Below are 24,747 nucleotides of genomic sequence, written 5' to 3'. Positions count from 1 at the left end.
CATCATTTGGATTTTTTAAATATATTCCCACAAGGCAACATAAAAGAATCAAGAAGAGACAACATTGATTGTCAAAACTGAAAGAGTACATAATTTGAATGATTCCTTGAACTAATACTGAATTTACTACAGATTCCAAGTGCTATCCTTGAACTAAAAAAAATCCAGAATAATCATGAAAATATTTCTGCAGTGCTCTCAACTTAGGTGTCAAACATTTTGCAAAACCCTGCGATAAAAATCACAGAAGAAACATGTGCAGACTGGAATTTTCAATGTAAATTAACTACTGATTAAATCAATACTCTACTAGCTTCTGAACAGCAAAATTTTGGAATGTTTAATTAACAAGGTTAGAATGATATTAAAGGATATTATCTGGACAAAACAACCTCCCATTTTCCTGGATAAAGCATGACAATGTTTACTTGTATAAAATGGACAATAAAATGTTATATTATAGATTTATATGATTACCTGTGTATATATCCTTTGAAATTAAACTGCTTGAGGGAAATTGATAGATTAGATATGAAGAGGCTGTTTCCTCGTGGGAAAATCTAGAACTAGAGGTTACTCTTTAAAATAAGGTATCATTTTCCTGGGGGTCTTGAGTCTTTGATACTCCTCCTCAAAGGGATGGTGGTAGTCTGAATACTTTTTAAAGGCAATATTAAGGATTATAATTATTTATAAACAAGTTCGTGAAAAATTACAAGGATGGGTGGGAATACAAAACAAAGGTTACAATCAAATTAGTCATAATCTTAATGAATGATAGAAGGGGCCAATTGACCTGCGACTGTTTCTAATTTGTATGATTATATGTTGAAATGGAAAGATGCCTCTTTTGTAATCATGGAATATGGGAGCACATATATGGTGCTTCATGCCTGCACCGTGATTATAAAAATATCCCATTGTTATGGTCTGCAGCTATCCTTGGCAATTTGTATATAAACATAAAATTAGCATTATTTTTATGCAAAACTCACACTTTCAATATATCATTGCTTGTTTTCCAAAACAATATTGCCACTTTCTCATTCCTTAACCTATAATTCTGAATTCAACTGATAGAATAGATCCCAAAATTCAGATACCCGATGGGCCAAATGTATTTTACAAGACCAATTAACAGGGTGATATTATTTATCGAGATGCATAGAGAACCGTTTAATATGAACATCCTCTTTTTGAACAGATTATTTGTGTTGACAATTTAAAAGAAATTCACCTTTCTTTGCCAACAGGTGGCAAATATATCAACCCATCACTGGTTCCAAACCAGGATATGAAGAAAATAATAAACTCTATGATAATATTGAATGTGTATTCTTTTTTTTAACTTACCCAAACTTTTAACTGGTTGGATATTCAAGGAACTGCCACCAATTCCTCCACAGCATTACCCAGCATAATGAATGGCTAGCACATTCAGGATTTTTATGAGGCAGGTAGGATTGTGGTACCTCATACAATGGTAACCCTTTTTAATGTTGATTTCACAACTATGCCCATCTGCTTAAATGTGACACAAGGAGTTATTTTTCAGCATCGACCAGAAGAATTAAGATTAATATTTTCACCTATTTTTGTGTTAATTTAATATTTCAATTTAATGGTTCCACCAAAGGTGGAGCCTACAATTTCCATCTTTGCCCAAGGAAATCCATACAAGTTTGGTGGAATCTTTTCAAACAGATCTGCAATTATAGATGGCTTGCTACTGTCAGCTAATATTTCATAGGGAAGTCTTCAGCCAAATTCCATTCCCGCTTCCTGACAATTGTCTTAAGGCTGACCAAGACAGTTCAAACTGGGGATCATATCTGACAACAACATGTGCATATGCTCTTTCACAGCACTCACCTTGGTAAAAGTCCTAACGCTCTTCACAGCATGTGATTAGGCAAAAAGTACACACCAAAACCACTTTCCTCAGGAATCAGCAAGTTGTCGCCATTTTCCTTGCTTTTTGTCAACGCTAACTAAAGGATATCTCAAGAACTATAACATTCAAATTGTACAAACTTAGATTTTATCCATAAGAGAGCATGCAGAAGTTTATATTTCACCAAATAATCTCGCCAGCATTGAAAATTAACTTGAATGTAAAGACATTTATGTCTAATTATTAATATCTCCTAATAGGTTCCCCCCCCCCCCCCCCCCCTCCCTTTTAGTCAGCCAATGCTGTGGCATTTTTATTCTACCATTTATATAAGCATAAACATCCAACATTACATCTGCACACCTCAGAAGGGGTTTTTCCAATTCCTTTCACCAAAGACGCATTGATTGACTTACTCATGTGAGTGGTGCACTTGGATTGTGTTTCATGAGGAGGTTGATGTTATGACACAGATATCATTTTCAGAGTATACTTGATGTTTCCAATGACCATGTATTGTGCAAAAGACCAGGTGTCAAGCATCACAAACTAACAACAGTCCACGGACGACAAATTCTGACCCCAAGTCATCTTCTGCCATATGCTCACTAATAATTTATTTTATGTTGTCAAGTTTAGCGGGTGAGGGTAAAGGTTCATGAGCCTTAATCAGGGCTCCCACGAATTCAATTGTAGTCTTAAAATGCTGGTTCCAAATAAAATCGTAAAATATTTTATTAGATTCCTTAAATGGGTGAGCAGCATTGTTTTACAAAAAAAAATCAAATACACTAAGCATAATTATTTCCTCCCTCCAAAATATTTCAAATAGTCAGGTCAAGAACGGCGACAAAACATGGGCGAAGTCGATTGCATGAAATTCTGCAACAAACGCAGAAAATGGTGGGGAAAATGCTTCAATTGGGACAAGGTAAAGGGGATAATTCTACACCGCAATGATTATAGGAACCTCGCAGGAACTGCATCCTCACCAGCTCCCACTGCAGACAGGACGGGACGTCTAGCTACAGTCACACCCGACCGATCGTGGGTCGTTCGTAGGAGGGGGGAGGGCGGGCGGAGGGGGGGGGCGGGCGGAGGGTCGGAGGGGGAGGCAGAGGGCGGGCGGAGGGGGAGGCAGAGGGCGGGCGGAGGGGGAGGCAGAGGGCGGGCGGAGGGGGAGGCAGAGGGCGGGCGGAGGGGGAGGCAGAGGGCGGGCGGAGGGGGAGGCAGAGGGCGGGCGGAGGGGGAGGCAGAGGGCGGGCGGAGGGGGAGGCAGAGGGCGGGCGGAGGGGGAGGCAGAGGGCGGGCGGAGGGGGAGGCAGAGGGCGGGCGGAGGGGGAGGCAGAGGGCGGGCGGAGGGGGAGGCAGAGGGCGGGCGGAGGGGGAGGCAGAGGGCGGGCGGAGGGGGAGGCAGAGGGCGGGCGGAGGGGGAGGCAGAGGGCGGGCGGAGGGGGAGGCAGAGGGCGGGCGGAGGGGGAGGCAGAGGGCGGGCGGAGGGGGAGGCAGAGGGCGGGCGGAGGGGGAGGCAGAGGGCGGGCGGAGGGGGAGGCAGAGGGCGGGCGGAGGGGGAGGCAGAGGGCGGGCGGAGGGGGAGGCAGAGGGCGGGCGGAGGGGGAGGCAGAGGGCGGGCGGAGGGGGAGGCAGAGGGCGGGCGGAGGGGGAGGCAGAGGGCGGGCGGAGGGGGAGGCAGAGGGCGGGCGGAGGGGGAGGCAGAGGGCGGGCGGAGGGGGAGGCAGAGGGCGGGCGGAGGGGGAGGCAGAGGGCGGGCGGAGGGGGAGGCAGAGGGCGGGCGGAGGGGGAGGCAGAGGGCGGGCGGAGGGGGAGGCAGAGGGCGGGCGGAGGGGGAGGCAGAGGGCGGGCGGAGGGGGAGGCAGAGGGCGGGCGGAGGGGGAGGCGGAGGGCGGGCGGAGGGGGAGGCGGAGGGCGGGCGGAGGGGGAGGCGGAGGGCGGGCGGAGGGGAGGCGGAGGGCGGGCGGAGGGGAGGCGGAGGGGGGGCGGAGGGGGGGCGGAGGGCGGGCGGAGGGCGGGCGGAGGGCGGGCGGAGGGCGGGCGGAGGGGAGGCAGAGGGCGGGCGGAGGGGAGGCAGAGGGCGGGCGGAGGGGAGGCAGAGGGCGGGCGGAGGGGAGGCAGAGGGCGGGCGGAGGGGAGGCAGAGGGCGGGCGGAGGGGAGGCAGAGGGCGGGCGGAGGGGAGGCAGAGGGCGGGCGGAGGGGAGGCAGAGGGCGGGCGGAGGGGAGGCAGAGGGCGGGCGGAGGGGAGGCAGAGGGCGGGCGGAGGGGAGGCAGAGGGCGGGCGGAGGGGAGGCAGAGGGCGGGCGGAGGGGAGGCAGAGGGCGGGCGGAGGGGAGGCAGAGGGTGGGGCCGCTCGTTTCCACCCCGCTGCTCCAACACGACGCGGGTCCCAGCCGCGAGTCGCCGACGATCCTTTTGTCTGCGCCTCCCCAGTGGCCGCCCCGAGGGTCGAGGGCGGAGCCCGCACCGCACCCACCGCTCGGCAGCGGATCCCCGGGCAACCTTGACACGAAAAGCACGCATGAAATGGGCCGTGGAACCCGGCCGCCACAGAGAGCGCGATCGTCGGGTCATGGTGTTGAGGAGTTTTAAAGACACTGTGAGAAGTGCAGGCCCGGGCCTGCTGCAGAAAGCAAGGGGGGTTTTAATTCTTTTTAATCATGGAACTGCTCGGCAGAGACATGCAGGTCCCGTAGCACCGAACGCAGCGGGGGAGAGAGGTCAAGTGCGTGAACTTTATTATAGCTTCCATTTTGTCGCGATTAGCCGTACCTATTGTGTACAAGTTACTCGCGCTGTGCCCGTTCTCCGCTCTTCTGTCCGGCTCCCGCATACTGCTCGAGGCAGCCCGACCCGCCCCGAACAGCGCTCCCCGCTGCCGCTGTTTGGTTCGCTCCAACTCCGCCCCCTCACACGCCGGGACGGGGGCAGCCGGGGTGCTGATGACGTCACCGGGAGCCGCCGCCGCCGCCAACCCTCCTCCCCCGCCGCCGCCAGTGGACGATTGAGTGAAACCGCCAAAGGCTGCAGACTCTGTGATGGGCCGGCAAACGCAGAGAAATGCTGAAGGAACCCAGCAGAGAGAGAGAGAGAGAGATGACCGGGTTTTCAGGCCTGAGCCCTTCTTCAAGCAACAAACAAGGTGGTGTCAGAAGGAATCAAGTTCATTGTCATCTGCTGATACAAGTCCAACCTGATGGAACAGCGTTCACTGGTCCTCAGTGCAAAACAGGGAGACACACAACCGAACATACAGACAAATAATACATTATGCCAGACAAGTATTCACACACACACACACACACACACAGAAATAATGTTTTATGAAGAGGAGAGTCTCCGATGGTTAGTGTGAGCTGTTCCTTTGGTCGTTCAGTCTGTGGGAAGAAGCTGTTCCTCAGCCTGGTGGTGCTGGCTCTGATCCTCCTGGATCTCATCTGGGACAGGAGCAGCTCAAAGCTACGGTGTGCAAGGTGGAAGGGGTCCTCAATGATTTGGAATGCCCTCTTCAGACAACAATCCTGACAGATTACATCTTTTGGTGGGAGGGAGACTCCCGTGATCGTCCCTGCCACACTTAGGGTCCTGTGGATTGACTTCCGATCTGGGCAGCAACTATGCCACGCTGATGCAGCCAGCCAGGACCCTCGATAGAGCTCCTATAGAAGGTTGAAATAACGGTGCCGGTTGCCTTGCCCACTTCAATTTTCCTAATTTCCCTCCGCCTCCGCCCTCTTGACAAGTGAAGAGATGTGTGTCCACAAGAAGTCACTAGGAAAGTGAGCAGTAAGGAACTTGGTGCTCTCCACTCCAGAGTTACTGAAGTGTGGTGGAGGGTGGTCATTCTGGTCCTCCTGAAGTCCACAATTATCTCCATCATCTTGTCCACATTGAGACTCAGGCTTTTATTCTCACACCATATCACAAGGTTTTCAACCTCTTCACTAACAAATAGTGTTAATTGAATAAGAGAGGTGAGACTGCCAGACTGAGATCACCTACACATTGGAGGACAACATCTCATTTTCTGTCTGGGTACCCTCCAACCAGATGGAATTAAACCCACCCCCCACCCCCTTTTGCCCAGCTCTGTCTCTCTTTCTTCCCTTTCCCCCGTCTCCTTTCACAGACCCAAAAATCCATTCTCACCTCATCATATCAATTAACTTTTTGTTGATCTGGACTCCTCTTCCTGCCAGTCTACAATCTTTATTCTGACACCTTCCTGTTCTTTGCTTATTCCTTGAAGAAAGGTTCAGGCCCGAAACATCAGTAATATATCTTTACCTCCTATGAACGCTGCATGACTACCCGAGTTCCTGCAGTGTTTCTGGGGTTTTTTTTTAAAACAAGTATATTATTGCCAAGTAAGTATTTTTGAGAAGGGGAGGAGCAGAATATCTGGGTTACCAGGGTTATCAAGTTGAAGTATACAGCAGTTCCATTTGCACTGTCATTATTTAGGTTTGAACCCTAGGGACTTCCTTGAATTTTTAAAGCAAAAATAAACTGCAGATGCCAGAAATTGGAAACAAAATAGGAAGACACATAGAAGACTCAGCAAGTCAAGTTGCATCAATGGAGGGAGAAGTAGGCAATATTAAAGGGAAACTATCTTTCACCAGTATTGGGCAAAATTATTTTTTTAAAACATGTTTACATAGCAAAGAAAGGGGAAGAGTGGTGGGATGAGGTTGAATGGCGCAACTGGTGGTAGCATAGTAGGCGAACATTTGATAATCTATCTTTCAGCTTTTATCAGTATATCCTTTTGTTATTGGTTCCCTGATTTGCTCATCAAGCTTCTCTTCACATACACCATTCAGCAAATATGTGCACAGAGATGTAGCATTTCATTTATTTTTTCCAAATGACTATTCATAATTATAATAAATAGTCATAATCATGATCCACATTAAGAGTTATTATATTGCTTGGTACAATTAGAGTACACAAATGTTTCATTCTTAATGCATACATGAAGGGTTTGAGAAGCTTTTGCACATGACTCAATCCATTAATGCCCAGTGACAACAGGATCCGAGATTGCAGCTCATCAGAGCCTTTGGACTGGCTGCATTATGCCTCAGTGCATCCCGAAACAGATAACCCTGCATCTTTAAATGGACCAGCAGCAGCATTGCCTGCAGACAAATCTCTACTTTGGAAGATCAACAAGTATCCTGCATACCAAAACGCATCTTTTATGAAGTGATAATCTTCCAACAACGGTCACATTTGCTTCAGTATGCATCCCATGACAGCCTGCAGAGCACTTATTTGTGTGTCATGCAGCTTGCTCATGATGAACTTGGGTAAAGACCTTTTTGACAAATACATAGTCCACATTTACATGGGAGAGAGTAAGCTTGCAAGGCAAATGAGATAAACCTGTGATATCAATTCTTAACTCATCTTAAAACAGCAGCAATAATTACTATTGATGCAGTAACCATTCCTAACTTTATTAACCATTCTATTCCCTGTTTAAAATACACCCAAACAGTTACTCTGATGGATCTGTTGAAGGCCAACTGGATCAAGTCTTGATTTTATCTTGGAAACATTTTTTCTCATATAATTTTATATTTCTCTTTCACAAGCCAGCCTCTTGGCATTATTGCAGTAGAGTCTACTAGGATACTTACAGAAATGTACTATGTATCCAGGAGAAAATAGATTGGGGTGGGGGGGTTCTTAACCTTATCAGCACTCTTTAATGCATCTTAAGCATGGACGCTAAAACTATATGAAATATTTGAACAAGGTTTCACCAATATCCTGTAGATTTACTTCAATGTTTCCTTACTTTTATATCCCATATAAAAACATTCAATTAGTCTTCTAAATTAACTCCTGTGCTCATATCCTCAATGTTGGGGTCATTCCTTTTAAATACTATTTCTTCTTCCTTCCAATGTGAATAATCTCACATTTTACAATGTGCCAACATCTTTCCCATTTATTGAGACCATCTACATGCCTTGGCAAACTTTGTCCCTTCTTCACAACCTCTAAGCCCATCAGCAAATTTTAGTACCACACATTTAGTCCATTTATTTAAGACATTATTCTTAGATTGTAAATTATTGAAGCCCTTGCAATTACCACTGTGGCACCCTACTAGTTTCTGTCTACAAATCCAAAAATGACCATTTATCCTGACACTAATGCCAGGCAATCCCTTATCCATGCCCAAGTATTACCCTCTATCCTATGCAATCTTGTGCAGTAATCTTTTATGTGGCTCTCTAGCAAATACCTTTTGCAAACCCAGATACACAACATCTATTGGTTCTTCTTCATACACCTTATTCATTACATTCTCAAAATAACATGAGCAAATTTGTAAATCATGATTCATAAACCATTTTGGGAGTTGTCTTATCCCTTGAAAGAGGCCAACCATCAATTAGCCTTCGAATTGATAGTTTGCTCATCTTTCCAGTGAATTTGAAGGATCTTGCAAAGAGAATATTGATAGTACCTTTCCAATGCTTCCAGATGACCATTGTAGGTAATCCAGGTCTGGAGCATATAGGAAGACTGGGATCACTGCTGCCTAGTTAACCACAAGTTTTGTGCCAGATCTGATGCCTTTATCCATGATACACAAGATGGTGGCACTGCTGCAGCTGCTATAATGGCAGTGCTGTCATTGGTGAAAAATAGGGGAGGGGGGGAGTGGAGATGTGGCTTTCCAGTGCTTTTTTATGGGGTCTATTCACCAGCCATCGCACCTGACAGGTTTAAATTGCTCATAAAATGGGGCAAATTTGTTGTTTTACATTCAGGTCCTTGCCCAAGGCAGTAGCCGTGCTTGGCAGGCCAGGCCTTGATGGTTGTGGACTTTGAGGTGGCAGGCACCAGAGCAGAAGGAAACCCCCATGTCCCCTGCCAACATGAAGTGGCCTAGCAGAGGTCACTACAGGGTAGGGAATCACAGCAGCAGACCAGAACAGAGCTAAGAGGATAAAGAACACACCAGGCAATGGCCTGCTGTCAGGACTGAAATTTGTGAAGGCCCCACTAGTGAGTAGGACTCCCGAAGGGCCTTGTGTGCCATCAGCCTCCTAAATTGCTTCAGAGGTTTGGAACCAGAAGCCAAGGAGTGCAACTTGAATGCCCTGAGCTCAAATACACTGAACAGGATGCTGTGTGACTATAGAGGTTGCGGGAGCACAAGCAGCACTGACATCAGAGGCAGTGGAGGGATCCACAGGCATTCCGTCCCTGAAGAGACTCGCTTTTGTTTCTCTTTCTTATCTTGAGAGTGACTCTGGACTAGTGGGCTTTACAGAGCAAATAGAGGAAAACAATCTTTGTGCATTTTGCATGCATCATTATAAAGGAATCTTGAATCTTTATCCTTAAACACCACTTTCCTCAACTGTGCTGGATTTGTTGAGAGGTGGCTCCCGCAGTATATACTTATGTCTCGTAATATACTTATGTCTCGTAATGAACCTTCATTGGAGGGCAAGGTTACAATGGTAGAGGAGTGAGACACTACGTTTGAGTTTCTCCACCATTTCTGTTTTTTGATCTTGGTAGAAGACACTGCTGATTGATTAGGGTTCTGCATTCAAAAACTTATTGCCGTCTGTCTAAACAGAGATAAAAGAATAGCAGAAGCAAGATGAGAATGACTGCTCTTGATCTAATTAATTGATATCAAAGGAAAATCTCTCCACTGGCGACAAATGTAGCATCAAGGAAGGTAGTTGTAATTGTGGAGGAAAATATCTGCTACAGGGCTGTATTCTTAAGGCAAAAATCAACAGCTATTCCAAAAGAGACCTTTCCTTTATAAAGTCAGAAGTAAAGATTTTTATTGATGGTTGCACAATGTTCAATTTCATTTGCATCTAATCAATCATTGAAGCAGGCCATGCCTGTATGTAGCAGGACCAGGAAAACACTTCAGAATAGCCAGATCTAGGCCATTAAAGATACTGGGCCATAACCATTTCCAACAAAAGTTGAATTTAACTTTCCTTTACATTAATGGCATTAGCATTGACACATAAAGCAATAATGATAATTTGGAGATGACAACAGATCAGAATCTTAGAGTCCAGCCATTCTGATTCCAGGATAAGTCAGAGGCTGGGATTCCATTGAGAGTTCTTCGCTACTGACAAAGTCATTAAATTAATTCCTGGGATGTCAAATTTGTCACAAGTAGGAATTACAGGCAGGACTGTACTCTGAATTTAGAAGAATGAGAAAGGATGTCAAGTCTAGTTAAAATTCTAACTGGACTTGACACGTTAGAATTGGAGTTGATGTTTCTCCAGGTGAGGGTGTCTACAACAAGGGTTCCAGTCTCAAATAAACCATCGGCTGTCTAGGACAAATATGAAGCAATTATTTCACTCAGATGGTGATAAAGCATTAAAATTCTACTAAATAGATTCATGATAAATATTGACAGATTTTTTTTATATTAAGAAAATCAAGATATATGGGTTTAGTTCAGGAAAGTGGTACATGAAAGTGAGTCCTTGAAGGCTTTCCACCCCAAGACAACCAGGAAATGATGGAACACTTCCTCATCCACTACAGCAAGTCAACTTCTTTGTCAGCACCTCTCATAAAAGAAAAACATGGTACCGCTGCTACTGGTGTGGACCCATAAAGAACTAGGAGGAGACACAATGCTCATCCACAGGGATCCACTGCCCAGTCTGACAGCTGACGGCTCCATATAGGCTTGAAACAACCTGTTAAAGGAGCTGATGGTGCTTTATTTTAAAATCCTGCGACCGCAGGGTCTAGGCCTAAGATGGCACTGCCTATGATCAGCAGTAACCGTGAGGGATTGCAAACTCCAGGGAAGCAGACGATTGGCACAGGGCACCAGAAAACAGGAGTCCACCACCACCTCCATACCCTCCATCACCGGTTGAGAAGGAGAAGCAGAGGAGATTAGTCACATGATGGTGGACCAGTGAGAGGCTCTGCAGCTGAAGAAAATATAGACAGCAGGCTGATGATTACTCAAGGAGAGGAATGCATGCAGGCTGCAGGCAATTACATTCCAAAACTCACACCAGGCTGTAGACTGATGGAGAATGGGTCAAGACTGGCTGAAGGGGTATTGGAACCAGGGCTGGAGGCTTCCCAATCAAGTTGGAGTTTCAGATCTGGAGCCCACATTGCCGATGGTTTTTATTGGAGTCTATGGCTGCAGAGGCTGCAGGAGTGTCGGAGGAGAATCCTTGGACACTTAATGACTCTGGGAGGATTCACTTTTGCTTATCTTTCTTTGACTGCAAGACTGCCTGGCAATTTCTGCTGATGGTGAATCTGTCTGCCTTACAGCAAACTAAAGCAAATTTACACCTGTTTTATTATACAGTGCCCTCCACAATGTTTGGTACAAGTACACTTTTTTTTTCCTTTATTTGCCCAAGTGCTCCACAGTTTTAAATTTGTAATCAAACAATTAACATGTAATTAAAGTGCACATTCCAGATTTTATTCAGTTATTTGTATACATTTTGATTTCACCATGTGGAAATTGTAACAATTTTATACATAGATTAGGCAAGGAAATTTAAGGTAAATGGAGGACCTTCAAAGGTGAAATTTTGAGAGTATTGAGTTTGTATGTTCCTGACAGGATTAAAGGGAAAGTTAGAAAGCATAGGGAACCTTAGTCTTTGAGGAATATTGGGGATCTGGTTCAGAAGAAGACAGAAGTGTATAGCAGGTATAGGCAATGTGAAGCAAATTAGGTACTTGAGGCATATAAAAAATGCAAGAACAATCTCAAGAAAGAAATCAGAAAGGCTAAAAAAAGTTACAAGTAGCTTTAGCAGACAATGTGAAGGAAATTCCAAGTGTTTCTACACGTATATCAAGAACAAAAGGATAGCGATGAGCAAAACTGGCCCTTTGATGATCAGAGTTGTTGTCTTTGAATGGATCCAAAAGAGATGAGGTCCAGTTGGCAAGGAGCGAAGAGGCGGGAGCATGCTGTGCTGAAGGGACGTGAGTAGAGTGGTCATTTAGTCTTAATTAAGAGTTAATAATTTAGGTGGGGATTGCTGTTCAGTGCAGAGACAGTAATTGAATAGGGAGTGCAGGTGGGAGTAATTAAAGGAAACTGGTTAGGATTGGACAGTGCTAGTGGTCACATTGGGTAGTGTATTAAAGTAAAGGAAAGGTTTTTTGGGAGTGGCAGCGAGTGAGTGGGAGCACAGGTTGAGGACGAGTCACTGCACATTAAGGTAAGATAGTCTTTATTACTACTTCATTGGGGTAAAGGATGAGTGTTAGGACTGTGTGTTGCTGGGAGTGCCAGATGTGGGAGGTCCTGGAGTCTTCCAGACTCCCGGATGTCCATATCTGCACTAGGTGTGTCGAGCTGCAGATTCTTAGGGACCGTGTTAGGGAACTAGAGCTGCAGCTCGATGACCTCAGGCTGGTTAGGGAAACAGAGGAAGTCATAGACAGGAGTTACAACCAAGTGGTCACGCCAGGGCCACGGGAGGAGGAAAGGTGGGTAACAGTTAGGAGAGGGACAGAAAAATGTAAGGTGCCAGAGAGGATCCCTATGACTGTAACCCTCAGCAATAAGTACGCCTCTTTGAGTAGTGTTGAGGAGGACATCAAAGTTGGGCGGAATAGCAGTGGCTGTGCCTCTGGCACGGGGTCAGCCCCTGTAGCTCAGAAAGGTAGGGAAAGGAAGAGGAGGGCAATAGTGGTAGGGGACTCCATAGTTAAGAGGACAGATAGGGGATTCTGTGGACGCAGCAAGGAGAACCGGATGGTGGTTTGCCTCCCTGGTGCCAGGGTCCGGGATGTTGCTGCTCTTGTCCCGGATATCCTAAAGTGGGAGGGACAGGAGCCAGAGGTCGTGGTACATGTAGGTACCAATGACATAGGGAGGAATAGAGAAGAGGTCCTAAAAAGTGAGTACAGGCAGTTAGGTAGGGAGTTAAAAAGAAGGACCACAAAGGGGGTAATCTCTGGATTACTCCCTGTGCCACGTGACAGTGAGAATAGAAATAGAATGAGGTGGAGGATTAACACGTGGCTGAAGGGGTGGAGTAAGGGGCAGGGTTTCAAGTTTCTGGATCACTGGGACCTTTTTTGGGGAAGATGTGACCTGTACAGTAAGGACGGGTTACACTTAAATCCCAGGGGGACCAGAATCCTGGCAGGGGTATTTGCTAGGGCTACTCAGGATCCTTTAAACTAGAATGGTTGGGGGGAGGGAGCAAAATAGTACAGAGCAGTAAAGAGAAGGTTAGAATGCAAACAAAGAAAGTTTGTAGTAAGTATTTGAATATGGATGGGCAGGTGATAGAGAAAAGAAATGCTCTGGAAGAAGATGAAGGGCAATTGGCAGGAAAAGGAAATAATGTTGTTATTAAAGATGAGGGAAAACAGGGATTAAGAATTGGGAAATCTCTGAAATTCATATATTAGTGAGACATAGTTGCAGGAGGGATGTGATTGGCAGCTGAATATCCCTGGCTTTCGTTGCTTTAGGTGTAATAGAGTCGGAGGGGCAAGAGGAGGTGGTGTTGCATTACCTGTCAGGGAGAATATTACAGCGGTGCTTAGGCAGGATAGATTAGAGGACTCGTCCACGGAGGCTATTTGGGTGGAACTGAGGAGTGGGAAAGGAGAGGTTACACTTGTAGGGGTGTATTATAGACCACCCTGAGGGGACCGAGACCTAGAAGAGCGAATCTGTAGGGAGATGGTGGATATTTGTGATAAGCACAGGGTTGTAATTATGGGAGATTTTAATTTTTCACATATAGATTGGGAAACACATTCTGTGAAAGGGCAGGATGGGTTAGAGTTTGTGAAATGTGTGCAAGATAGTTTTTTACAACAATATGTAGAGGTGCCGACCAGAGAAGGAGCAGTGTTAGATCTACTGTTGGCAAATGGGATGGGTCAAGTGATGGCGGTTAGTGTTGGCGAGCACTTTGGGTCCAGTGATCATAATGCCATCAGCTTCAATGTCATTATGGAAAGAGATAAGTCAGGGCCAAGGGTTGAGGTTTTTGATTGGGGAAAAGCTAGATTTGAGGAGATGCGAAAGGACTTACAGGGTGTGCATTGGGACAATTTGTTTTATAGGCAGGATGTAGTAGAGAGATGGAAGTCTTTTAAAGATCAGATTTTGAGAATGCAAAAGCTTTATGTTCCTGTTAGGTTAAAAGGAGGGGCAAAAGGTTGGAGAGAGCCGTGGTTTTCAAGGAATATTGGAAACTTGGTTCGAAGAAAAAGGGAGGCGTACATTAGATATAAAAAGCATGGAGTTAAGGAGATGTTTGAAAGATACATTGAATGTAAGAGGAATCTTAAGAGAGGAATTAGGAAAGCTAAAAGAAAGTACGAGGAGACTATAGCAAGCAGGGTGAAAATTAATCCAAAAGGGTTCTACAAATATGTTAGTGGTAAAAGGAAAGCGAGAGACAAAATTGGTCCCTTAGAGAATCAGAGTGGAAAACTGTGTGGAGCCTAGAGAAATGGGGGAGATATTGAACGGTTTCTTTTCTTCGGTATTCACCAAGGAGAAGGATATTGGGATATGTGAGATTAAAAAAAAAAAAGCAAATTGGGTAAATATGGAGAATATAGTGATTACGAAAGATGTAGTGTTAGGGCTTTTGAGGAATATAAAGGTGGATAAGTCTCTGGGACCAGACGGGATCTTCCCTAGGACATTGAGAGAAATAAAGGAGGAAATAGCAGAGGCTCTGACGGTAATTTTCCAAATGTCATTAGAGATGGGGATAGTGCCGGAGGATTGGCGTATTGCGCATATGGTTCCGTTATTTAAAAAGGGTTCAAGGAGGAAGCCTGGCAATTATCAGCCTGTAAGTTTGATGTCTGTGGTAGGTAAATTAATGGAGAAAGTTCTTAGAGATAGTACTTATAAATATCTGGATAGACAGGGTCTGATCTGGAGCACTCAACACGGATTTGTGGGCGGAAGGTCCTGTTTGACCAATCTGATTGAATTTTTTGAAGAGGTGACTAGGAATGTGGATGAGGGTAGCGCGGTGGATGTTGTCTATATGGACTTCAGTAAGGCCTTCGATAAGGTACCACATGGAAAGTTAGCTAGGAAGGTGCAGTCTTTAGGTATAAATTTTGAGATAGTCAAATGGATTGAACATTGGCTGAAGGGGAGAGGCCAGAGAGTGGTAGTGGATAATTGTCTGTCAGGTTGGAGGCCGGTGACCAGTGGTGTGCCTCAGGGATCTGTATTGGACCCATTGTTGTTCGTTATATACATTAATGATCTAGATGATGGGGTGGTGAATTGGATTAGTAAATATGCAGACGATACTAAGATAGGTGGAATAGTGAATGAAGAAGGTTTTCAAGGATTGCAGATGGATTTGGGCTGCTTAGAAAAGTGGGCTGAAAAATGGCAGATGGAATTTAATGCTGATAAGTGTAAGGTGCTTCATTTTGGTAAGAAGAATCAGAACAGGACATGCGTAGTAAATGGGAGAGCATTGATGAATGCAGAAGAGCAGAAAGATTTAGGAGTAACGGTACATCGTTCCCTGAAGGTAGAAACTCATGTGAATAGGGTGGTGAAGAAGGCTTTTAGTATGCTGGCCTTTATCAATCATTGCATGGAATATAGGAGTTGGGAAGTGATGTTGAGATTGTATAAGGCGTTGGTGCGGCCTAATTTAGAGTTCTGTGTGCAGTTCTGGTTGCCTAATTATAGGAAGGATATAAACAGAGTGGAGAGAGTGCAGAGAAGATTTACCAGAATGTTACCTGGGTTTAAGCATCTAGAGTACAGGGAGAGATTGAGCAGATTAGGTCTTTATTCTTTGGAGCATAGAAGGTTGAGAGGGGATTTGATAGAGGTATTTAAGATTATGAAAGGGATAGACAGAGTGGATGTGGATAGACTATTTCCGTTAAGAGTAGGAGAGATTGAAACAAGAGGACATGAGTTGAGAGTTAAGGGGCAGAGGTTTAGAGGTAACATGAGGGGGAACTTCTTTACTCAGAGAGCGGTAGCGGTGTGGAATGAGCTTCCGGGAGAAATATTGGTGGCAGAGTCAATTTTATTATTTAAGAAAAAGTTGGACAGGTATATGGATGAGAAGAAGGTGGAGGGTTATGGTCATTGTGCAGGTTGGTGGGACTAGAGAGGAATGTTTGGTTCGGTGTGGACTAGAAGGGCCTAATGGCCTGTTTCCGTGCTGTAATTGTTATATATGTTTTTTTAGAAATGTTTTTTTCCCCAATCAGTATTCACTCAGGAAAAAGACACAGAGTAATATGAAGTAAGAAAAACAAGCAGATGAGACCATGCAACCTATACAGATTAAAGAGAAAGAAGTGCTTCTGCTTAGAGCAAATAAAAATGGATAAATCCTCAGGGCCTGACAAGATATTCTCTCGGTCCTCGAGAGGCTAGTGTAAAAATTGCAGGGGCTCTAGCAGAAATATTTAAAATTTCCTTAGCCACGGGTGTGATGCCCAAAGATTGGAGGGTAGATAACATTGTTCAATAAAGGCTCCAAAAGTAACCCTGGAAACTATTGGCTGGTGGGACTGATGTCAGTAGTAGGTAGATTATTGCAAAGTGTTCTAAGAGATTGGATATACAATTATTTGGATAGCCATGGACTAATTAGGGATAGTCAACATGATTTTGTGTGTGAAAGGTCATGCTTTAGGGATTATGTAGAGTTTTTTGAGGAGGTTACCAGGAAAGTTATCAAAGGAAAGGCTCAGTAAGTTTGCAGATGACACCAAGATTGTTGTAGACAGTGAAGAAGGTTTCCAAAGCTTGCAAAGGCAACTGGACCAGCTGGAAAAATGGGCTTTTTAAAAAAAAAAAAAAAAAAAAAATGAAATGTGCAATTTTGGAATGACAAACTAAGAAAAGACATACATGGTGAATGGTAGGGCTCTGAGGAGTGCGGTAGGATGTAGGGACCTGGGAACTCAGACACATAATTCCAAGAAAGTGGCATCTCAGGTGGATAGGGTTGTAAAGAGTTTTTAGCATATTGGCCTTCATAAATCAAAGTATTGAGTATGGGAGTTGGAATATTATGGTAAATTTGTATAAGACATCGGTGAGGCCAAATTTAGATTATTGTCTGTACTTTTGGTCACTTAACTACAGAAAATATAACAATAAAATTGAAAAAGTACAAAGAAGATTTGCTAGGATGTTGCCTGGACTTCAGGAACTTCAATGAAAGGTTAAGTAGGTTTGGGACCTTATTCCCTGAAAAGTAGAAGAATGAGGAGAGATTTGATAGAGGCATTTAAAATTATGAGGGGAATGGACAGAGTAAATGCAGATAGGCTTTTTCCACTGAGTGTAGGTGAGGTACCAACCAGAGGACATGGGTTAAGGGTGAAAGGGGAAAAGTTTAGGGGAACATGAGGGGGAATCCTCTTCACAGAGAGTGGTGGGAGTGTGGTGCCAGCTGAGGTGATGAATGAGGGGTCAAATTTAATATTTAAGAAAAATGTGGACAGGTACATGGATGGGAGAGATATGGACTGGGCGCAAGTCAGTAGGACTAGGCAAAATAAAAATGGTTTGGCACAAACTAGAAGGGCTGATGGGGCCTTTTTCTGTGCTGCAGTGTTCTATGGTTCTATTTCAGGGCACCATAATGTTTGGGATATTTAGCATCACAGATGTTTGTGAGTACTCAGATATGTTTAATTACTTCATTGGTGCAGCTATAAGGGAGTTAGGCTTGCTTCTAAGCTTTTGATCACCTTTAGAGTCATGTTGAAAATGGCAACTACAAAGTTGTGCCAAGAAGCCATTATGAGGCTGAAAAACAAAACTAAAACTGTAATCGTCACTCAAACCTTAGGATTACCAAAATCAACAGTTGGGAACATCATTTAAAAGAGAGTACTGTTCATTAAGACTTCTGTGGACAGCAGTCATTGACATATCTACATATGACAATCCCTGCCTCCTGAAGAGTGTTTCTGATGTGTCGGACATACATTTGGAGTTTCTCTTCATTATGATGAGAATTCTTCTGTCATCTGCAGTGGAGATTTTCCATGGAATACCAGTGATTACTTTTGTGATTACTGATCTCACCAGTATGCTTTCTTTTTCATGATGTCCGCAACTGTCATTTTGGTAATCTTCAGATTTGAGCAATGTCTCTTACTGTTTTATTCTCCTTTTTCAGCCTCCTAATGGCTTCTTTTGACTTTCATTGGCACAATTCTGGTCCTCATGTTGAAAAATGGCAACTACAGACTCCAAAGGTGATCAAAATTTTAGATCTCTTGTATCTGCACTAATGAAGCAATTAAACATACCTAAGTACTCACGAACACTTGTGAAGTCAAATGTCCCAAACATTATTGTGCTCTGAAATGGGGGAACTATGTACAAAAAGTGCTGTAATTTCTACATAGTCAAACCAAAATGTAAACAAATAACCTTGAATGTGCACTTTAATTCCATGAGAATTATTTGATAACAAATTTAAAACTGTGGTTCTCAGGGGCAAATAAAGAAAAAATAGTGTCTTTCCTCCAAACATTATGGAGGGCAATGCATTATAACAATAAAGGATCTTAAACTGGGACCCCTTTCTTCCAGAAGCACTAGAGCAGCAGGCAAATGAGAAAACCTGTACCTTCCTTCTTCAAATTATCAAGCATTCTGATTTCTAAATATGTTCCTTCATCATCATCTGGACCATATACCTGTACTTGAATGTCTTATCCAATACCAAATTGGGAATACATTCAGCACAAGGACCGCTTTTGTTCAAGAAGGGTGCTTGTCAAAAGCAATCAGGCATATGTGATCAATGTTGCTTGAATGACCATGCAAATTTCCTTTGAATAAACTTCAAAGTAAAAGTCCAAATTCAACATGTCGGAATTTGGAAAATTCATCTTGTGTATATAAAAAAAAAAAAAAAAATGCTCTTGATAATTAAAGGTGAGACTGCTTGATTTTTCTTCCTTGTTTTATATTCTGATTTTGATATTTGTAACTGCAAAACACTAGAAAGCATCTATACAGGACTGCATATTAATATTGTATAATGGGAATGTTTTGATTGAACATCAATTAAACTAACATGGTAAAGAACATAACAATTCAAAATTAAAATACTAATAATTTACTCAATACAAAGCATTGTTCAATCTTTCCCAAGAACCTGATCATCTTTTCTGAACACTACTTGGCACATTTGACCATTATCTTTATGTGACAATTGAAGTGCATTCACCTGTATTTTCACTTTGGTATGCAAAATGGCACACATTATGCTTTGTAATTTAATATTTCATATTAATCACATTAAACAAAAGTCCTGCTTCAGTGTGTGCCAGTTCACAAGAGTCCAAGAGACAACAGCTCTACTATATTTATATACAGTATAACTATTTACTATATTTATAACACAATGCTCACTAGCACATTCACACTTTCAATTTTTTTTAAATTGAGATTCAGAGATACAACACAGTAACAGGCCCCTCCTGGCTATGAGCCCTTTCCTGCCCGAATCCACCCACGTTTTTGGATGGTGGGAGGAAACCAAAGTACCCAGAGGAAATCCACGCAGACAGGGAGAAAGTACGAACTCCTTACAGACAGCGCCAGATTCAAACCAGGGCTGCTGGCCCTGAAATAGCATTGAGCTATCCACAAAGCAAACTGTGCTACCCAAGTTGAGAGATGGGCAGGAAATACAAGTAATAACTCAAAATTTTCCATGGAAATAGGATCTCGGTTATATACATGTAAAAATACAATGAATTGGGAACAGTAGAAGCCAACATTGTTCTATCTTTTTGTTTAAAAATTACAAAATTATTTAAATCTCACCTTATCACTATCTTCAATGAAAAGTAGATCATGTGGACTTGGGTGATACTGAAAGGAAGGATCCATGCCACCTACGTATAAATAATAAAAAAGTAATTACAATGAAAATAACTGTCAAATTTAAACCTGTTCATTACAATTTCTCACAAAGACAATTAATAGTTTCATATTAAAACAAAAATCTAAAGCAATAAAATTCTTAATTTAAATTGAACCTTCCATGCATTTTCAAATAAGGGAATTGCGTAAAATTAAAATAAACAGAAGAAAGAAAAAGATAATAAAAATAAGAATATCTTGCAATGGAATCAGGCTTATAGAGGGCATAAATTTAGAATGAGAGAAGGGAGTTTTAAAAGATCTGGATGAAATATTGATTACAATGACACAGGTGGTGGAATCAAATATATTTAGTACATTTGAGAAGCATTTAAATCAGCAAGAAATTGCAGAATACAGTCCTCATGGGCAGATGGGATAAGTGTTGATGGGCAAAGTCATCAGCATGGACACGGTGATCCAAAAGGCCCATTGCTGTAGCCCCTTTTTCACTGCCATCCCAGTTAATTGGCTGTGCAATGACCTGGGATAGGAAGCCCTTGGTGCTCTACTGGGCCACCCTTAACTGGGACACAACTCATCCCCCTGGGGATCGAAGTGTTCGATCTTCAACCGGAAATGGGTGACTTTCTGCTGTCCCTTTTCCATTGGTTTTATCAGCACGCCATCACCAGCTGGTGCTGGGGATACGAGTAGGGATTGAGGTGTTTAATCCCTGGTGTGAAATTACAACATTTGATGCCGGTGTGGTGACTATTTATTTTTCCACTGGTCCCTGTCCCCGTTAATTGCTGGGACAAGGTGCCAGTGGAAAAAGGGCTTGTGACTCTTCCCAACAAAACATCTATAAGTTTTATATTTGGTGGAAACAGATTTAAATGGTAGAAATGTTATCCAATTAAGTAGAAGGAATGCAATATTCAGCTTGAACACCCACAGTCAGGAATAGTCAGGATTTCTTTTATTTTTATGTTTGAATCTGGGTTGCAGTTGGACAGCAGCACAGGAAATCTTCATGATCAGATTTATAGGCATTCATGGATCTTCACGATGGTGACAACTTTGAAAGAGGCTCTGTATTATTAACAGGAAAGCTTGCTAAATATTTGAAGCAATGAAACATTCTGGTGACAACACAGCACTAGGATTAGTTCTGGATGACTATTTCTGTTGACAACTTTGGATTCTTTCCTGTACCTTAAGGATATTTATCACAGCCAATAGTGCATTCCAGAAATTAATATTTATTAATTGATTCAAGTCGTATTATTCAATTCAAAGCATGTATAAAGGCAAACACACCATCAATTAGACTCAAATGCTCATAATTGACTTTGATACAAATAGAACTTAGTAATAGTTCATGAGCACATTCTGCATGTGTCCCTCAAGCTATTGGTGGTTTCTCTTGCCAACAGTAAATAAATTCCCCTATGCAAATGGATCATAACATTATTGAAAACAAATATGTTTTCAGAGCAACTAGAAATTTAATTCTGTTTTTGATCTGCATTGATTGGCGATCTTCTAAGTTTGTCCTGTGCATCAAAAAATTGAACTACTAATTGGGTGCTTTTGCTGAACTTCACTAAAGGCTTCAGTAAAATATATATGGTGGAACCACTGTATAGCTATTAGCACTGTCTGTATGAATATACCGTCTGGGCTGGCCCACCTCCTGCACCTGTGATCCTCCCCTTGGAAATCCCCATAAAGCCTGATACACCCAAATTCCCCCCCCCTCAGTATCTGCCTTGGATCTGGGCCAGCAACATGTGCAATGTGTTGATGTCTTAAGATGATGAAAGCCTATTAATCATGACTCTCAGTCTAATGTGGTCGATCAATAGTGCTCCAATGGGCAACATTAATTTCTGACAGGATTCAAATCCCCCTCCAGGATTTAAGCACATAATGCAAAATAACACCTATTGAATGCCAGTAAATTATGATTTCCTCCTCTATTCTGTCATTTCCTCTCTCATTGCTCCCCCTTTGTGATTTCTTTATACTGGTTATCTTTCCTTTACATTCTAAGCCCTGATTCAGGCTCTCCACCTGAAAAATCAACTATCCTTTGCCTGCTGAGTTCCTCCAGCAGTCTGCTTTTTTAATCCAGATTCTAGCAGTTGCAATCTCATGACCCCAGTAAATTAAAAAGTTGAGGCCCCATCAGCCTCATTGGCTTAGGAAAATATTAAAAGATATTCATAACATATGCCTATTTCAAACAAGTATAGACAGATATTTCTTAAATTAGCACTTACTAATGTTGGCCTCTATCTACCTGTACAAGTATTTCATACTTATCAATTTTCAGGCATTAACACAAGTCTGATTTTTATATTTCCTGTTGTTGAAACGTTGACAACACACACACTAGAATTAAACCAACCAGTTTTCTTACATCACATTAGTGATTTCAAATGTGCATAACTGGTAGTGGAAGAATAAACAAACTTGCATGTAACTGGCATCAGCAGGTCTTAAACTGTTTCAATGATAATGAAGCATTTTCTTCCAAAATGTAGTTAGTGCATGTAGGAATGCTTTGAGGCATCCTGGTCTAAATCATAAATTGGCATCTACTTCAAATACTCATTTAAAGAAATAACATGGACAGCAATGTATTGGTTACATAACTAGGCAAATATATTCAGATTTTATTCATGTTTTGAAGGTTGGGTGAAAAGGGCAAAAAAAAACTACTTCTGTAAATCATGGGTTTCTTCCATTGTGATATTTTAGCAGTTTGTTTATTTTTGTGAGAATGTGATGGTCATATTTAATTTCTAATGCAGTCAGAGTTGATCCCAGTCTAGACCTGGGATCATGGGCAATCTGAGCAACCAGAGGGGAGACTGGGCATGAAGCAGGGTGTGAGATCTTGAGACTGGAAAGGAGGTAGCAGGCACAAGCTCTTTGCCTTTTTTGCATGTTGTTATGGTCCTTCTACCACTGGACCTTTCTAGTCATGGGCAGAATTAACAAGAAAAGATCTGGACCCTTGCAATTCGCCTTTCGTCACAATTGCTCCATGGCAAATGCAATATCGCTGGCTCTCTTTCTTTGGCTTGGCTTCGCGGACGAAGATTTATGGAGGGGGTAAAAAAGTCCACGTCAGCTGCAGGCTCGTTTGTGGCTGACAAGTCCGATGCGGGACAGGCAGACACGATTGCAGCGGTTGCAGGGGAAAATTGGTTGGTTGGGGTTGGGTGTTGGGTTTTTCCTCCTTTGCCTTTTGTCAGTGAGGTGGGCTCTGCGGTCTTCTTCAAAGGAGGTTGCTGCCCGCCAAACTGTGAGGCGCCAAGATGCACGGTTTGAGGCGTTATCAGCCCACTGGCGGTGGTCAATGTGGCAGGCACCAAGAGATTTCTTTAGGCAGTCCTTGTACCTTTTCTTTGGTGCACCTCTGTCACGGTGGCCAGTGGAGAGCTCGCCATATAACACGATCTTGGGAAGGCGATGGTCCTCCATTCTGGAGACGTGACCCATCCAGCGCAGCTGGATCTTCAGCAGCGTGGACTCGATGCTGTCGACCTCTGCCATCTCGAGTACTTTGACGTTAGGGATGTAAGCGCTCCAATGGATGTTGAGGATGGAGCGGAGACAACGCTGGCGGAAGCGTTCTAGGAGCCGTAGGTGGTGCCGGTAGAGGACCCATGATTCGGAGCCGAACAGGAGTGTGGGTATGACAACGGCTCTGTATACGCTTATCTTTGTGAGGTTTTTCAGTTGGTTGTTTTTCCAGACTCTTTTGTTTAGCAAGGCTGAAGCAAGGCTGTGTTCTCGCACCAACCCTCTTTTCAATCTTCTTCAGCATGATGCTGAACCAAGCCATGAAAGACCCCAACAATGAAGACGCTGTTTACATCTGGTACCGCACGGATGGCAGGCTCTTCAATCTGAGGCACCTGCAAGCTCACACCAAGACACAAGAGAAACTTGTCCGTGAACTACTCTTTGTAGACGATGCCGCTTTAGTTGCCCATTCAGAGCCAGCTCTTCAGCGCTTGACGTCCTGCTTTGCGGAAACTGCCAAAATGTTTGGCCTGGAAGTCAGCCTGAAGAAAACTGAGGTCCTCCATCAGCCAGCTCCCCACCATGACTACCAGCCCCCCCACATCTCCATCGGGCACACAAAACTCAAAACGGTCAACCAGTTTACCTATCTCGGCTGCACCATTTCATCAGATGCAAGGATCGACAATGAGATAGACAACAGACTCGCCAAGGCAAATAGCGCCTTTGGAAGACTACACAAAAGAGTCTGGAAAAACAACCTACTTAACTCTGGATCACCTCAAAAACAGCAACTCATACATACGGCTGCTCTTCATCGACTACAACTCAGCCTTCAATACCATTATTCCCTCAGTGCTGGTCAAGAAGCTGCAAACTCTAGGCCTCTGTACCCTGGATCCTTGACTTTCTCATCAGAAGACCACAGTTAGTATGAATTGTAAACAATGTCTCCTCCTCACTGATTATCAGCACAGGCACACCCCAACCTTGCATATTTAGCCCACTGCTCTACTCATTATACACCCATGTCTGTGTGGCCAGGCACAATTCCAATGCTAACTACAAGTTAGCTGATGACACCACAGTTGTCGGCAGACTCACAAATGGCAATGAAGAAGTGTACAGGAGGGAGATATGTCAGCTCATTGAATGGTGTGATGACAATAACCTTGCAGCCAACATCAACAAAACTAAGGAGATGATTGTAGACTTCAGGAGGAAGCCAGGGGAATATGACCTAGTCCTCATCAAGGGTTCAGTAGTGGAGAGGGTCAAGAACTTGAAATTCTGAGGTGTCAATATTTCTGAGGATCTGTCCTGGAGCCTTCACAATGATGCAATCACAAAGAAGACTTGCCAGTGGCTATAGTTTGAGAGGTGGCTGAGGAGGTTTCGGTATGTCAC

The 24,747-nt window shown here is 43.6% G+C and overlaps 1 protein-coding gene across 5 annotated transcripts in view; it reads right to left on the bottom strand.

The window, feature by feature from the left end:
* LOC138757924 (E3 ubiquitin-protein ligase RNF38) overlaps positions 1–24,747 on the bottom strand; it is a 130,426-nt gene that overhangs the window by 76,710 nt on the left and 28,969 nt on the right. For 4 of the 5 annotated variants that reach the window (XM_069926080.1, XM_069926069.1, XM_069926088.1 and 1 more), the window contains exon 2: positions 19,759–19,829. In XM_069926080.1, coding sequence (XP_069782181.1) covers positions 19,759–19,829 — 71 coding nt within the window. Of the gene's footprint in view, positions 1–19,758; positions 19,830–20,755; positions 20,846–24,747 lie in introns of those variants that run through there. The other variant, XM_069926097.1, reaches the window with a different exon arrangement.

Source organism: Narcine bancroftii, chromosome 1 (genome assembly GCF_036971445.1).
Source record: "Narcine bancroftii isolate sNarBan1 chromosome 1, sNarBan1.hap1, whole genome shotgun sequence".
Classification (NCBI taxonomy): Eukaryota; Metazoa; Chordata; class Chondrichthyes; order Torpediniformes; family Narcinidae; genus Narcine; species Narcine bancroftii.
The sequence above is the reverse complement of the archived record's forward strand: the minus strand, read 5'-3'. Positions and strand labels throughout refer to the sequence as shown.